The 13,707-nt window shown below is 30.9% G+C and overlaps 2 protein-coding genes across 6 annotated transcripts; one reads left to right on the top strand and one right to left on the bottom strand.

The window, feature by feature from the left end:
- Nucleotides 1-924: 924 nt before the first annotated feature.
- LOC131650938 (GCN5-related N-acetyltransferase 5, chloroplastic) lies at nucleotides 925-6,553 on the top strand. 5 transcript variants are annotated; one of them, XR_009298333.1, is made up of 5 exons: nucleotides 925-1,600; nucleotides 3,265-3,533; nucleotides 3,723-3,811; nucleotides 3,916-6,174; nucleotides 6,251-6,553. XR_009298333.1 is itself a non-coding variant. In XM_058920636.1 (2 exons), exons 1-2 carry the CDS (start codon nucleotides 972-974, stop codon nucleotides 3,521-3,523), a joined length of 888 nt encoding a protein of 295 aa, XP_058776619.1. In that variant the 5' UTR covers nucleotides 925-971; the 3' UTR covers nucleotides 3,524-3,654. The 5 variants fall into 5 exon arrangements, 1 of the variants encoding a protein (XP_058776619.1); XR_009298330.1 differs by having other exon boundaries at nucleotides 3,699-3,811; XR_009298332.1 differs by lacking the exon at nucleotides 3,916-6,174.
- On the bottom strand, nucleotides 4,344-7,026 carry LOC131650937 (probable serine/threonine-protein kinase PBL28). Its single transcript, XM_058920635.1, has 7 exons — nucleotides 6,889-7,026; nucleotides 6,599-6,786; nucleotides 6,232-6,430; nucleotides 5,982-6,145; nucleotides 5,795-5,899; nucleotides 4,916-5,038; nucleotides 4,344-4,666 (listed from the first exon to the last, which is right to left on the bottom strand). Exons 1-7 carry the CDS (start codon nucleotides 6,956-6,958, stop codon nucleotides 4,430-4,432), a joined length of 1,086 nt encoding a protein of 361 aa, XP_058776618.1. The 5' UTR covers nucleotides 6,959-7,026; the 3' UTR covers nucleotides 4,344-4,429.
- Nucleotides 7,027-13,707: the final 6,681 nt, after the last annotated feature.

Here is a 13,707-nt window from a genome sequence, read left to right as displayed (position 1 = left end):
TTACAATCACACCACGTTTCCATGGCTTGGCGATTCTTTTTTCTTCCATTTATGAGAGTATGAATTCTTGGCATTCATACTCTCCGAATTTCTTTTCTTCAATTTTCAGACCTCCAAGAATCGCACATTCATGATTCAACTTTACCTCTTCAATTTTTCGTGCTTCTCACTTTCAAATATTCTTTTTCTTCTTCCAATAGGTTCTTTTCCTCAAACCCTAGCAGAGGACTGCTCATATTCCCAAGTTCCTTTTTTATTGAGATGTTTATTTTAACTATTCCCAAGTTCCTTTTTTTATTAAGATGTTTAATTTTATTATATGTTTAATTGATTATCTTGTTAAAGACATGTAAATGAAATCTTTCTACAAACAAAAAAAATATCGATCTTTACATGTTAATCAACTATTTTTAAATTTATCAAATACAATGCCCTCAAATTAAAATTTTATCCAATTATCTAAAATATAAAAAATTTATCCTTATAATACTCAACATCAATGTAAACAACTAATTTTCCATCTCACGACTCAGTATCAATCCAATACATATTTTATACAATTGAATTTATAAGATTATTATTTGAGTATAAAGGTAGTGCACTGACAGTGTAAACTAACTTTACACATACAACCAATCAAAATCCTTACACTTGCCATATCATATTATTTTTTTAATTAAAATTATATTTTAATTGAATACATATTTGTGATTGGTTGACTGTGTAAAAATATTTTACACTGTCAGTGCATATCTTTTTCTCTTATTATTTATTTAACAAATATTATTTATTTAACAAATAATTAACTCATTTTAAATTTAAATATAAATCTAAATATATTTTATATCGTATTTAAGCGGGTGGGGCCATTAGATCCACATCACACTACTTCCAAACTCAGTTAAGTGTAGTTATTAACTAATTCTTCTTTTCTTGCACTACCTCTAACAATTTCCTTCCTCTCAATAACCATGGCTACAACTCTTTCACTTTCCTTCTCCTTAGACCCTCAAAACCGCTTCAACATCCTCACCACAACCAAAACGACTCGTCGTTTCACATTCTCATCTCTTCCTCATCGAAAAACCCTAATCCCAACCCCTAATCCACACTTCAAACTCTCCTCTTCTTCCCATTCCCAATCCCAAACCCTAGCCGAACCCATCATTCAACCCGGTAAATTCCTCACAAACGAAGAACTCGACAAACTCCAATTCCTCTCCTCATTCCTCTACTCTCATCAACTCGAATCCGGCACGGTCTGGGTTCGAGTCATGAGAGACAACGAAGTGGATCCCATTGTGTGTTTACTCGCGGATTCGTTTGCTGAATCGATGATGTTTCCGAAAGGGTATATCAATGTGTTGAGGTTTTTGGTGAAACAGTATTTGGTTGAACGGAGGAGTTCGATGCCGCATATGGCGACGTTGGTTGGGTTTTATAGAGGGGTTGTTGATGGGGAAGATGAGGAAATGCAGTTGGCTGGGACTGTGGAGATTTCTTTTGATAAAAATGGGGCTAATACTACTGTTCCTTCGCCTACTCCTCCCAGGGATTCTCCTTACATTTGTAACATGGCTGTGGAAAAATCTCTCAGAAGGTAAAAAAAATGCACACTCTAGGGTCGATTTGTTTTTTTATTATGCAAGAGCTCTGTGACACTAACACCTTTGAAAATATGTGTCTGTGTCGGTTGTCCGATTTTGATTACGTTTGTTTAAACTATTACTAGTGTTAGCGTATTAGTGTCTGTGCTTCGTAGTGCAAAAGTATATTTTACAGTTAATTTGAAGAGTGAATAGGCAAATTGGTGCTTGAAATTGCTAGCATTGATTAAACTAATTCTGTAGTTGGTCAGACAAAGTAGTTCATTCTCTAAATGAACATGTAGCCTTCCCCCGGAATGGCACCCCAAATGAACATGTAACCTTCCATATGGATTGCATAATAGTATCGTGGAAACAAGTTAAATTCATGTGTTTTATGTCAACTTTTGGGTTATCGCCTTAGGATTCGAACTTTAGTGTGGAATCAAGGTGGAAGGCCACATATTCATTTGCAATGTCATAGTCATCTAAGAATATAAGTTAAGAGAGGGACCATTTTGAATGACTTGTTACAATTTAATCAATGTATTTCCCAATTTGCAACTTTTTGGACTTCGTTGACTGATACTCATAGTTTCGAGGATCAATTCGCATATTCATTCTAATTTGATTGGTGAAACATAGATTAAGAAGATGATGATAAAAATAATAGAAATGGCATCTGAGTTTCCTTAAGTTTGCATGTCCGTGGTAAAATTAGCTCTAGGGAGTAGGACCATGAACCATGACACTAATTTGACCAACAGAATACATATTCTGGGACTAATTTGATTGGCTAAATGTATATTCAGTGGCTGAAAGTTTAGTTTCCATTTTTCAAAGATTAAGGCCTCGTTTGGTCTGGTTTGGGTGATGAATAACTTATCTACTAGCTTAAGCATTTGTGAGTGTGTTTGTGAGATCTTATAAAAGTAGTTTATTACATTTTCCATTAATTGATTTCAGCTTATTTCATTAAGCTTTTACCAATAGTTTATGAAAACAATTTACAACTTATATGAAAACTGTTTAACCACATTTTCTCTTTGATATTATAAATAACTTATACATCAGCTGCACTTATTCAATAAGTGCTAAATTAAGTTGTTTATCCAAACACACCTGATTGTATGTAAATGTGAAGTCTAGAACTACTATATGCAGGTGAGCATTTAAAAACTAGTTTGATTTTATTGTTAGTTATTTAAGGTAGGATATTTCTTGGATGAGTTTTTAAGACAGTCTAGTCAGCATTCAATACTTTTTGTAATTCACCTTGCCTCAACTTTCATCACAGAAAGAAAGAGTATGAAGACAACTTCTCACTACCAATTTGCTATAATATCTGTGATAGCAATTGTAAATTTATAATGTTGTTTTGAGTATGATTCTAAATTTACATAATGCTATGCTCTTGTTTACCCTTTCTTATGATCTACTTTCCACGAGTCAATGTATGCTATGGAAAAACCTATAATAGTAACTTTGATCCAAGTTTAAGATTTAGCTAATCAAGATATATTCGCATCCCAAAATTCCAGTAGGTCACATTTTCAAACACTTGTTACGTTTTTTGATTAACCAAAAGAATAAAATGCTGAGTATCTGTTTCTTGCACCTGAATGTAATTGGATTCTAACTTTCTAAGAGTGTGTTTCTGGTTATTAATTCCCTTCAGGAGGGGCATTGGATGGCACCTTCTACAGGCAAGTGAGGAATTGATTTCTCAGATGAGTTCATTGGGAGAAGTTTACTTGCATTGCCGAATGATTGATGAAGCTCCATTTAACATGTATACAAAAGCTGATTACAAAATTGTAACGACAGATAGTATATTAGTTCTGCTGATGTTGCAGAGACGCAAGCACTTGATGTGCAAGAAACTTCCTCTCATAAGTATGCCTTCAGAAACAGATGTGTCATGGTCTGATGAGTAAAAGACAACATGTATGTGTTCAAGACTGCTTATATTTTGATGTAATTTTCCCATCATATTGTTGATAAAAGGCCACATTTATGTCAAGCTTGCACATGATCTAATACTCAATGTTTCCAATGATCAATTTTATATTATATTTGTGGGTTTTTTTGTTTGTTTTGATTTTGTTTCAGTAATGTTACCAAGGATGGTTGCAGTGGTTTTAGTTTGACTGGAGGATGAAGATTGGTTTCAAGCATCCTTATATACTCGCTTACCAGTAGGGAAGAGACCTGTTGTTTTGCAGGTAAATGACAAAAGAATATTTTCTAAGTTCCTTATTTACTTCCTGGCTTTGACAGATAACTGATGAAAAGATTGTAAAGCTGGTCCTTTGTCACTAATTACCAGGTTAGGTACATCGTATTTTCTTGAAGAACCTACTAACATTAGAGATGCATGGGAAATATATATAAAATTGGGTCTGGATTTCTTCAATTCAATCAAAACAGTGGTTTGTCTATGCATCAAAGGTTTATATATTGGTCCTAAAGTTTGAACATGGCACATTTGATCGTTTGAACTGAACCATACATGGCCGAAAGAAGTAGGACAAGGGTGGTTGACTCTTGTCACTGTCTCTTCGGTACTCCTTTCATGTAGTCGGTGATGGGGGTAGAAGTAGGATAAGGGTGATAATATGGTTGAAGATTAATAAAGAAAAGGCTCATTTAAGATTTGCCCACAATGGACTTAGTTCTTCATCTTGTAAGATCATCAAGTTTGTTATCTTTGTACATAATTGTGCAAAATACTAATATTAATTAGTCTGGTGTATATATATGGAAAAGTACCAAACATAGTTCACTCTGTTTATTTTCAACAAGAAATCACCATAATTTTGGTGTCTAAATCTTTGGTGTCATTAGATCAGTCTCAAACTATGCATAACCATTCCCAAGCCTTTTGAATTTGTATAGATAATCATTTGGATCTCTTTTACACAATCTGCCATTGAAGGCCGCTCATTACTTTCAGTTCGTACACATCTTGATGCCAGATTGGCAAACATGACTATAGACTGAATGGTGTAAGAATTTCTAGCCATCTCCGGATCTATCACCTTACGGAGCTTCTTGCGGTCATTCAATATGTGCCTCACCTGCATATAAATGTAAAATATATTAAAGTATTGCTGCTGCAAGGCTTAAATTGCGGAACTTGTGAATTTTCTACCCTCAAGAACAAGAATGGACTATGAAAGATACACCAGAAAATTACCAATTACCAGTAATGTCAAGTTATTTTTGTATAAATTTATGAAATGAAGAAAAACCAAATTGCAAATTTCAAGGTCATACATGGTCTTTATTATTTTAGAATCCCTAATGAGTGTGTGTTCACTTCCTACCTGTAGTACAAGATTTTGATCGTTAGGACCTTGGTTTAGGTCTACAGCTCGGCGTCCAGTCAAAAGCTCCAGAAGAACAACACCAAAAGCATAAACATCACTTTGGAGAGTGAGTTTCCCTGTCTGTTGTCAAATGAAATAAATTGGTGAAAATACAAATGTAGCAGTAAACAGATTCCAGATATATAAGAAAACAAAAAGTTAAAGATTACCGGATAGAATCTTGACATATTAACATTTGATTTGGGTTATAGATAAATAAAGTAAGTTTTAGCAACAACATTTGGTGGGACGTTTGTCTATTTATCCATTTTGATAGTCATGTTCCTTTCAGGTCATACATACACCAGTAAATAAAAGGAAACTGAAAGACTTAATTGGAATTGGATAAAATTTCAGTTTCAGACTTTTAATGCATATCAGATTTTGAAAGTTAAGCCAACTTTTACTGGATGAGTTGACGTTGGGTTACTAACATGATTTGCGATATTAATTAATTTTAGGGTGGCTTAGCCATTCACAACAGGTTACTAGTTGGTGTTGCATTGCTGTTGATCAATAAATGATTTAACTCACTAAGTACAATATGCATAACATTAAAATATTAGTTAGGTATATTGTGCATGTAATGCTATTCTCTGTTGCGGCAGTTGTGGATCTCTGGTGTTTGAAAATATGAAGCTGATTACACCATATGCTTGTGAAAATTATAGCATAAGAAATTTATATATACTGGATATTTGAAATCTCTTTTCTTATCTTTATGACTGAATAACATGAAAAAGGTAGAAGAAACTGTCTAAATATTGAACATTGTAAGGAAGTGAAGGTTTTTCTTATTCTTGGGGAGGGTGGGTGGATATAGACATAGATACGTACCGATGTATACTCAGGATCAAAGTAACCAAAGGTACCAAGCACTCTGGCAGTCACATGTGTCTCCTGTCCTTCTGGCATTAACTTGGCGAGCCCAAAATCAGATATCTACATAAAGACATAATTATAGTTCTTACATATTATTGTTAGAAATATTGTAATAAAGCCAATATTGCAATTTTATTTATACCTTAGCTTCATAGTTGGCATCTAAGAGAATGTTTGTCGATTTGAAATCTCTGTGAACAATAGGAATTCCAACATCAGCACTTGAATGGAGATAAGCAAGCCCTTTTGCAGCTCCTAGTGCCACCTGTAGTCTTTGAGGCCAATCAATGTTTCTTTCTCCAATTCCTGAAATTTTAGAGTAATAGAAGCTTGATGTAAGAAATTTCGATAGTTGTGTGGAGTTCTTGGGTAAAACTAACAAAGTAACAAACCATTCAAATGATCTTGCAGGTTCCCATTAAGCATATATTCATATACTAAGAATCTGTGCTTTCCATCAGCACAGTATCCTATCAAGGAAACAAGATTTGGGTGGCTCAGTCTGCTCAAAATATCAACTTCGACTCGGAATTCTCGTTCCCCCTCTGCTTCTTTTATTGCTGGAAGCTCCATTTTCTTGATTGCTACAACCTTCAAAGGCAGACATATTGTATCAGTATGTATTTTCATCAAGATAGCACATTTTGAACCATTTTTGTAAATCTTGAAAATCTTCTGTTTCGAAGCTAACAAAACCTTGAAAATCATGATGAATTCTTGTGGGCTATTCTATATAAACTTACGTGCAGAACACATTACCTCTCCTGACCGCAAAGTGCCTCGGTAGACTTTGCCAAATCCTCCTTTTCCAAGCAGATTTTCTTCACTGAATGAACATGTTGCCTCTTCCATTTCCTTGAGTGTGTAAACAGATGATCCATGTAACCTCTTCGTAGGACGCGGTGTTTTATCATCAAGTTGCCAAAGTTGCGCAGGTTTGTAAACCCCTGGATAATGTGTGTAAATGTTATATATTCTGTGCAATGATATAACACTAAAAACATGCTTTGAATTTAAAACATGAGAAAAAAGAAAAATTGAGAAAATACATGGATCGGTATGATCTTGAGATTTGCTTCTTCGGCGCTTGTTCCAAGCTGAGACCAAACCGAACGGCATGACTAGCTTCTCTATCTACTTTGTTCTCTTTAAGGATTGCAATGTTAGGTTTTAACTTCTAACATAGTAAACATACAATTGGATAGATATGTTTAACTTCACTACACACTCAGTAACTACCCTACATGTAGATGTTGCCTATGGAACCTCCAAGTAATCACTTTTTTGGTACTATGGGTGTGAAGTAAATAATTTCAGAGCTGTTACTCCCATATAAAAGTAATTTTGATAGCATGGGAAAATCCTCTATAAAGAATACATATGGAGCAAGTGAAGTTAGATCAGAAGAATACTTAACAAAACATCTTCCAACAACAAATGGAGAGAGACGGAGATATTGTACTTTAAGCTTAAGAGAAAGATTAGAAAAAGTAGGTATTGCTTCCTTTACTATGGTTGGGGGCCTGTATGTAGTTTGACAAGGAAATGGGAACTGCAGCATCATTCTCCATGTTAATCATCGTTTATACGTTTTACCGTTTACATATTGAAAATAAATGGTGGTTGGGATGGCATTTTCATTTGTTCTCTTCATTATAAATTTGTTGTGTTACCTTATTTCTAAATCTTTCTCTTGTATGGTGCAACCGTCATTGTTTATATTAAAGTCTCAAGTCTCTCATCATCAGCTTTTGACGATTATAATTTCATACATATTGCATACGCCAAATTGTTTGAAATTTTATTATGCTTAAAACTCACCAACAAAGTGATAATAACCACATTTAATAAAAATCTAGAGTTTTTTCCTCTGCCAACATTAGAATCTTGTTTTAGGATGTTTTTTTTATAATCACTTTTTTATTAATGAAATAAATTTAGAGACATACTTATTGAAGGTATTCTTATTCCTGGCCGAATAAATAAATAAATATTTTTTTTTTCAGGATGATAATTTCTTTTAGTGTTGTAAGAGGCTTTCCACATAACCTCTAGACAAATATATATATTTTTTTACATAGCATTATAATCTCATAATCGAAAGACATGTGACAAAGATGAAGATATTTAGCATGTGTTTGGTCGATACAAGACTTCTCTAAAATAATAGTATACCATTTTATTCAACGCCAGTGTTGTTTTCTTTTATAGACGAAAAAGAATATAAATGTAATATTAAAGACATCCTAAACACATTGACACCTCAAATAGACTACATAAGAAGAATCATAATAAAATATATTAATAAAAATAAAATAATAAAGATAATGAATTTTGGGGGGATTGGATCAAAGTTAAGGTATTAGAATCTCTCAGCATCAATAAAATTTTAAACGCACCTTTTACCTTTTTTACAAGTCTGGAAATGCATCTTCGAATTTGTGAAATTCGAAGATGTATTTTCGAACTCATCCCTAATAAGGGTGAATTAAATATTTAAATTCCCTCAATAAAAATCTTATTAAAAATTTCAATGTGTTAAGACTAGGATGATGGGTAATAGAGTGCATCATTCAAGCATAAATAGGCTGCAATGCCAAGAGTACCGTGAGCTGCTTCATCTCATTTACATTTTATCCAAAATATTATAGGAGGGTACCACAAGATCTCTTTGACTTTAGGAGTTTTAGGAGGAAGAATCTTCACATAAAAAAGCTTTAAGAATCACAAACTCTTCCGTGTTAGGAGCCACAAAATGATTGTATAATTTCCACCGAGATAGACATAGAATATAATAGAATTGATAATAAGTCTTCAATCTATTTTCTCATCTTGAAATTTAAATCTATTTCTACAAAGTCAAATAATATTAAATATATTAATAATGACTATATGTATGACAAACTTGCACTAGCTAGATCAAAGTTTGTCATAAGAGTTATGATATGCTGCACAAAACTACTATCAATAGGGATATCAATGATATTTTGCAATCAACTCTAAAGTTGTCGAGCAAAAGAACTCAAGTAAAAATTATGCAAAGATAATTCCATGATAGTACTACAAAGATCACTTTTGAAAACAATGACATAACCTCTGGAGCACAAATTGTTATCAATAGGTAAATTATTATGAATTGGTCTCTAAATAGTGATAGACTAAAATGTTGAAATATCTGTGCTAAATTATTTTGAGAGAACCATCTAGATTACATAAATTAGATATGATGTACATAATAGAAGCCGGAATGTACCATTCATTGAGTATGAAATCTATCAAGGACTATGATATAATTAGTAGAAAGCGTCCTTAATTAGGTATATGGATCCGCTGTTGTGGCCTGATGATTCTGCCCAATCGCAACCACTAATTTCAATCTAATACATACAATCAACCATATCAATTAATAATAATTGGTTAAGATTGGAGCAACACCAAACAAATGAGAGAGGGAGCATGAGAGGATCTCTGTTTTCCTTAATTAAATATCTAATAAAATTTATAGTACTCCCTTCACCAACAATTCATTTGGAGTCATTCTCTACATATGACATTTTGCTTTTAATTCCGAAATAGCGAAATGAACACGGTATTGAATAAAATATGCTGTTCTAATGATCTAACAAAGATAACTCATTGGTTTTGGGAAGAGTTCTCACTCAAACTTAAGCATTATTGCTTCATTGATGTCTATGAAAGACCTAATTTCCAAGCCTCTTTCAAGAGTAGGTGTAGAAGCCTGTTAAATCAGAGTGATAATTTTTCTCTCATATGAAATTCCTTATTTATTTATTTATTTATTTATTTATCAATGATGCATAAAAATGATAGGTGAGGCTATAATAGTCAACCTGTCAACAATAATTTTAAACTTGAAATTAAAAGAAAAAAATAAAAAATATCACAAATAAAAATAAAAAATGCCATCTGATTCCAAATAAGTCTTAACGAACATCACAAAATTATTTCATCACAAAAAAATCTTTTAAACTTCTAATTAAATACACTTTGCTAAATTTAGAGTAAAAAAAATAATAGAATCAACTTATCAATTTTTAAGAGTTTAGTTAGTGTCAAAGGAAATTAAGTTGAGATTTAGGTAATTACATGTATTAAGAAGAAATAAGAGAAGTGTTTGGGAAGGAGAAAAATAAATTAATTTTAAAAGAGTTTTATTTTTTTTAGATAGGTAATTTTTTTGGATTGGTGATTGAATTAGGTGTATGGAAGGGGATGAATGAGAATGATTTATTCTAATTTTTTTAATCATCATAATTTAATTTAAGTTTTTTTAAATAAATATAATTACTATTATTAAAATAAAAAATTATAAATAAGGTGGAATATCAATTATGCCACATAATATATGTCACCTAATCAATTCAGTTGCCACGTCATAAAAAATAACACTCAAAGTGAGGGACTAAAATTCAAAATAATTTAAAAAAGAACAAAAATTCCGGATTTAAAATAGAGGGTTCAAAATTCAAAAAAATGTAAAATAAAGGGACCAGAATTGATATATATATATATATATATATATATATATATATATATATATATATATATATATATATATATATATATATATATATATATATATATATATATATATATATATATATATATATATATATATTATATATATGGGATAGGATCAAATGACGCCAAGGTGTCAAAGTTTAATTTGACACCAAATCTCAACCGTTAAAATAATTGATCAAACGGTGGTAGTAAATGTAATAAAATAATGATAAAAAATATTTAGCATATTTTTCTCCTAAAAAATATATTTAATATCACCGTTTGATCAATTATTTTAACGGTTGAGATTTGGTGTCAAATTAAACTTTGACACCTTAGTGTCATTTGATCCTATCCCTATCCCTATCCCTATCCCTATATATATATATATATATATATATATATATATATATATATATATATATATATATATATATATATATATATATATATATATATATATATATATATATATATATATATATATATATATATAAAAGCATTTTTAAAATGACAGATGAGAGAAACAAATATCTCCCAATAATTAATAAAAAATTATTAATGTGGATATTAATTTCTCTCTCTTCATTAATCTAATGGTAGATATTTATTTTATTTTATGACAATAATTTATTTTTTTTATTATTTTTATAAAAATAATTTATATTTACACATAAGTTATTGACTACTATAAAGTTATTGTTTAAAAAAATATTTTAGAGTTTTAGTTAATTAAAATAAAATAATTAATGCAACTCTACAAGTTTTCTCATTGTAAAAGAATTTTTGTTCATTTTGAAATCTAGTATATGGGGATTTAGTTTTACGTGCTACAAATTTTTTGTCTTGGAGATTATAATTTCCATTATATGGAAGGTTGCTCTGATAAATTAGATATCCTTGTGATTGAAAACTCCTGATATATGGGTTTGTTAGGTATAATTCGAACTTTGGAAATGTTTTCTATTTTTACGTGTCATAAAACATTCTTCGTTGCAATTGGAGACTTCTAACATATGGGAGTTGCTTTGACGAAGCAAGTCGCTTGCGATTGAAGACTTTGAGCATTTAGGGGTTACGAGATTGTAATTTTGTGTTTTTAAATCAGATTTGTTATTTTTGTCAAAAACAAAAAAGATTTATTATAAGAATTGTGAGTATTCTCACATCTGAGGGTAGGTGATTCAAAAGGAAAAACTAATCGTTTTTATTAAATTTGTTAACCTTAATTAGCATTTCTCTAGTATACAATTATAGAACCAACCAATCAATCACGCTATGTACACCCCAGTTCTGTTACACACATTGCGATGAATTCACAAGTGCACTCACTTTATCCTCATACAAGGTTAATACAATCTTTGTGGATATGATAATTTTACTAGTCAACTCTTTGGTTTTTGTTGGCACAATTATCGCGGTTGCAATTTTCACTTAAACAAAATAACGTACAAGGTTAATACAATCTTCATGGATATGATAATTTTACTAGTCAACTCTTTGGTTTTTGTTGGCACAATTATCACGGTTGCAATTTTCACTCAAACAAAATAACGCTATTATCGGGAATTGTTGATCACTTCAACAAGACAAGGCAAATTGTATTTGAACTTTTAGTGCACTTTAGTTTTAGTTTTATTTTTATTTTTGGTTATTTAAAATTTTGTTTGAAAGATACTTTTTTAAAGGTATCCCTATGTTTAGTTTATGCTTAATGTAGAGTCAAAAGATTTGCAATTTAATCCAAAAATTGATAGAACCCCAAGAACAATCTGGTGGGCTGCTTGAATAGCCAAACAACAAGACAAAAAGATGGTTGAACCAGATAATCATACTTTAATAAATTTTAGATGACATATCGAAGATGAAAAAGTAACTTATGGGTTCTAATTGAGAAATTCATGTAACTTCAAAATAAAATATTCTGTTTTTTCAAGTCAAAGAGATGTTTCATTTGGTGAAAGTGCTTCCATATATGCACACCAAAATTTATCGAGATTAAAAAACTTGTGTTAATTTGTTGTGATTGTGTTCCTCTTTTCTCTCTATGCTTTGTTTTTTCCTACAACTAATATTAGAGCTTTTGGTTCAATCAGGGGATAAGTGTTCTTAGTATGTTCTACGATTGAAGTTTTGTCTGATCTTCCATATCAGAAAATAAGGGTTGGGGTTGGGGTTGGTTGAAAATATACATGTTGAAGAAGTTCGAAATTGCTTAGTTTAGTGATGGAAGAGAGAATCCAATACTATAGGAATCAAGTTTTTCTTTACAAGATACACCAGTCAAAAATCCTGAAACCTTGTATTTAACTTTATTTGTTCTCTCTTGTAATATAGTGTTGTGAGATGTACTTAAATATTTGTTTTGCAGGGTGTGGATGTACTGAAGGCCTGAGTTAGTTGAGGGTATATAATGTGTTGTAACAATTTTCACATAGTATTATTTTCTGGTTGTCTATTGACAACAATCGTGATTTTTTCTTCGATTTTGGACTCCCTATTCCTTCACAAAACTAAGCGATGTGATACTTCTTCAACATGTATATTTTCAACTAACCCCAACAATCTCCGCCTTAATTGAAAATAATATATTAGCTTCCATTGTCTTCACTGACAATCATACTCCACCCTAAAGAGTATCAACATGTATATTTTCAACCAATTTCAACATAATTATGGAACCTAATTGGGATATCTGAAAGCAACAACATAATACAATTGTTCTTAGGGGTGTGCAAAAAAACAGGTTATCCTTAACCAAATTGGTATCCAAATGATTCCACTTTTTAAAACCTAATCAAAATGATAAAATATAAAAACGGGTATCCATTTTGTTATCCAAATATAAACCGGTACCCATAATAATAATTTTGTTTAGTTATTGGGTACCCAAATTTTATTATGTATTAAATTTGTAAAACTTACCAAAAATGAAAGCTAGCGTTCGGATTCCTCGTCGACGGTGGTTCTTCTTGCTGTCTGATTTCTTCACCATTTCTATATTGCCCTTAATTCCTTTTTCTATCTCTATTTCTCTTTAATCATGCACTATATATATATATATATATATATATATATATATATATATATATATATATATATATATATATATATATATATATATATATATAATATACTTCTTCTCAACTCTTGAGATTAACATAATAACAGAGATTAAAATTATGTGATTTAAAAATATAGGAATTAGATTTATGAACAGTAAAATGATTAAAATTGTTATCATATTTACATTTGAAATTAATAAACTAGTTTTGAGGAAATCGATTTTAAACAATTTAAAAAAAATGGTTTTTTTAAAATTAAAAAATTGGTTTTGAGAAAAA

The sequence above is a fragment of the Vicia villosa genome, linkage group LG2 (assembly GCF_029867415.1).
Source record: "Vicia villosa cultivar HV-30 ecotype Madison, WI linkage group LG2, Vvil1.0, whole genome shotgun sequence".
NCBI lineage: Eukaryota > Viridiplantae > Streptophyta > Magnoliopsida > Fabales > Fabaceae > Vicia > Vicia villosa.
This window is presented reverse-complemented; position numbering and strand designations above follow the sequence as displayed.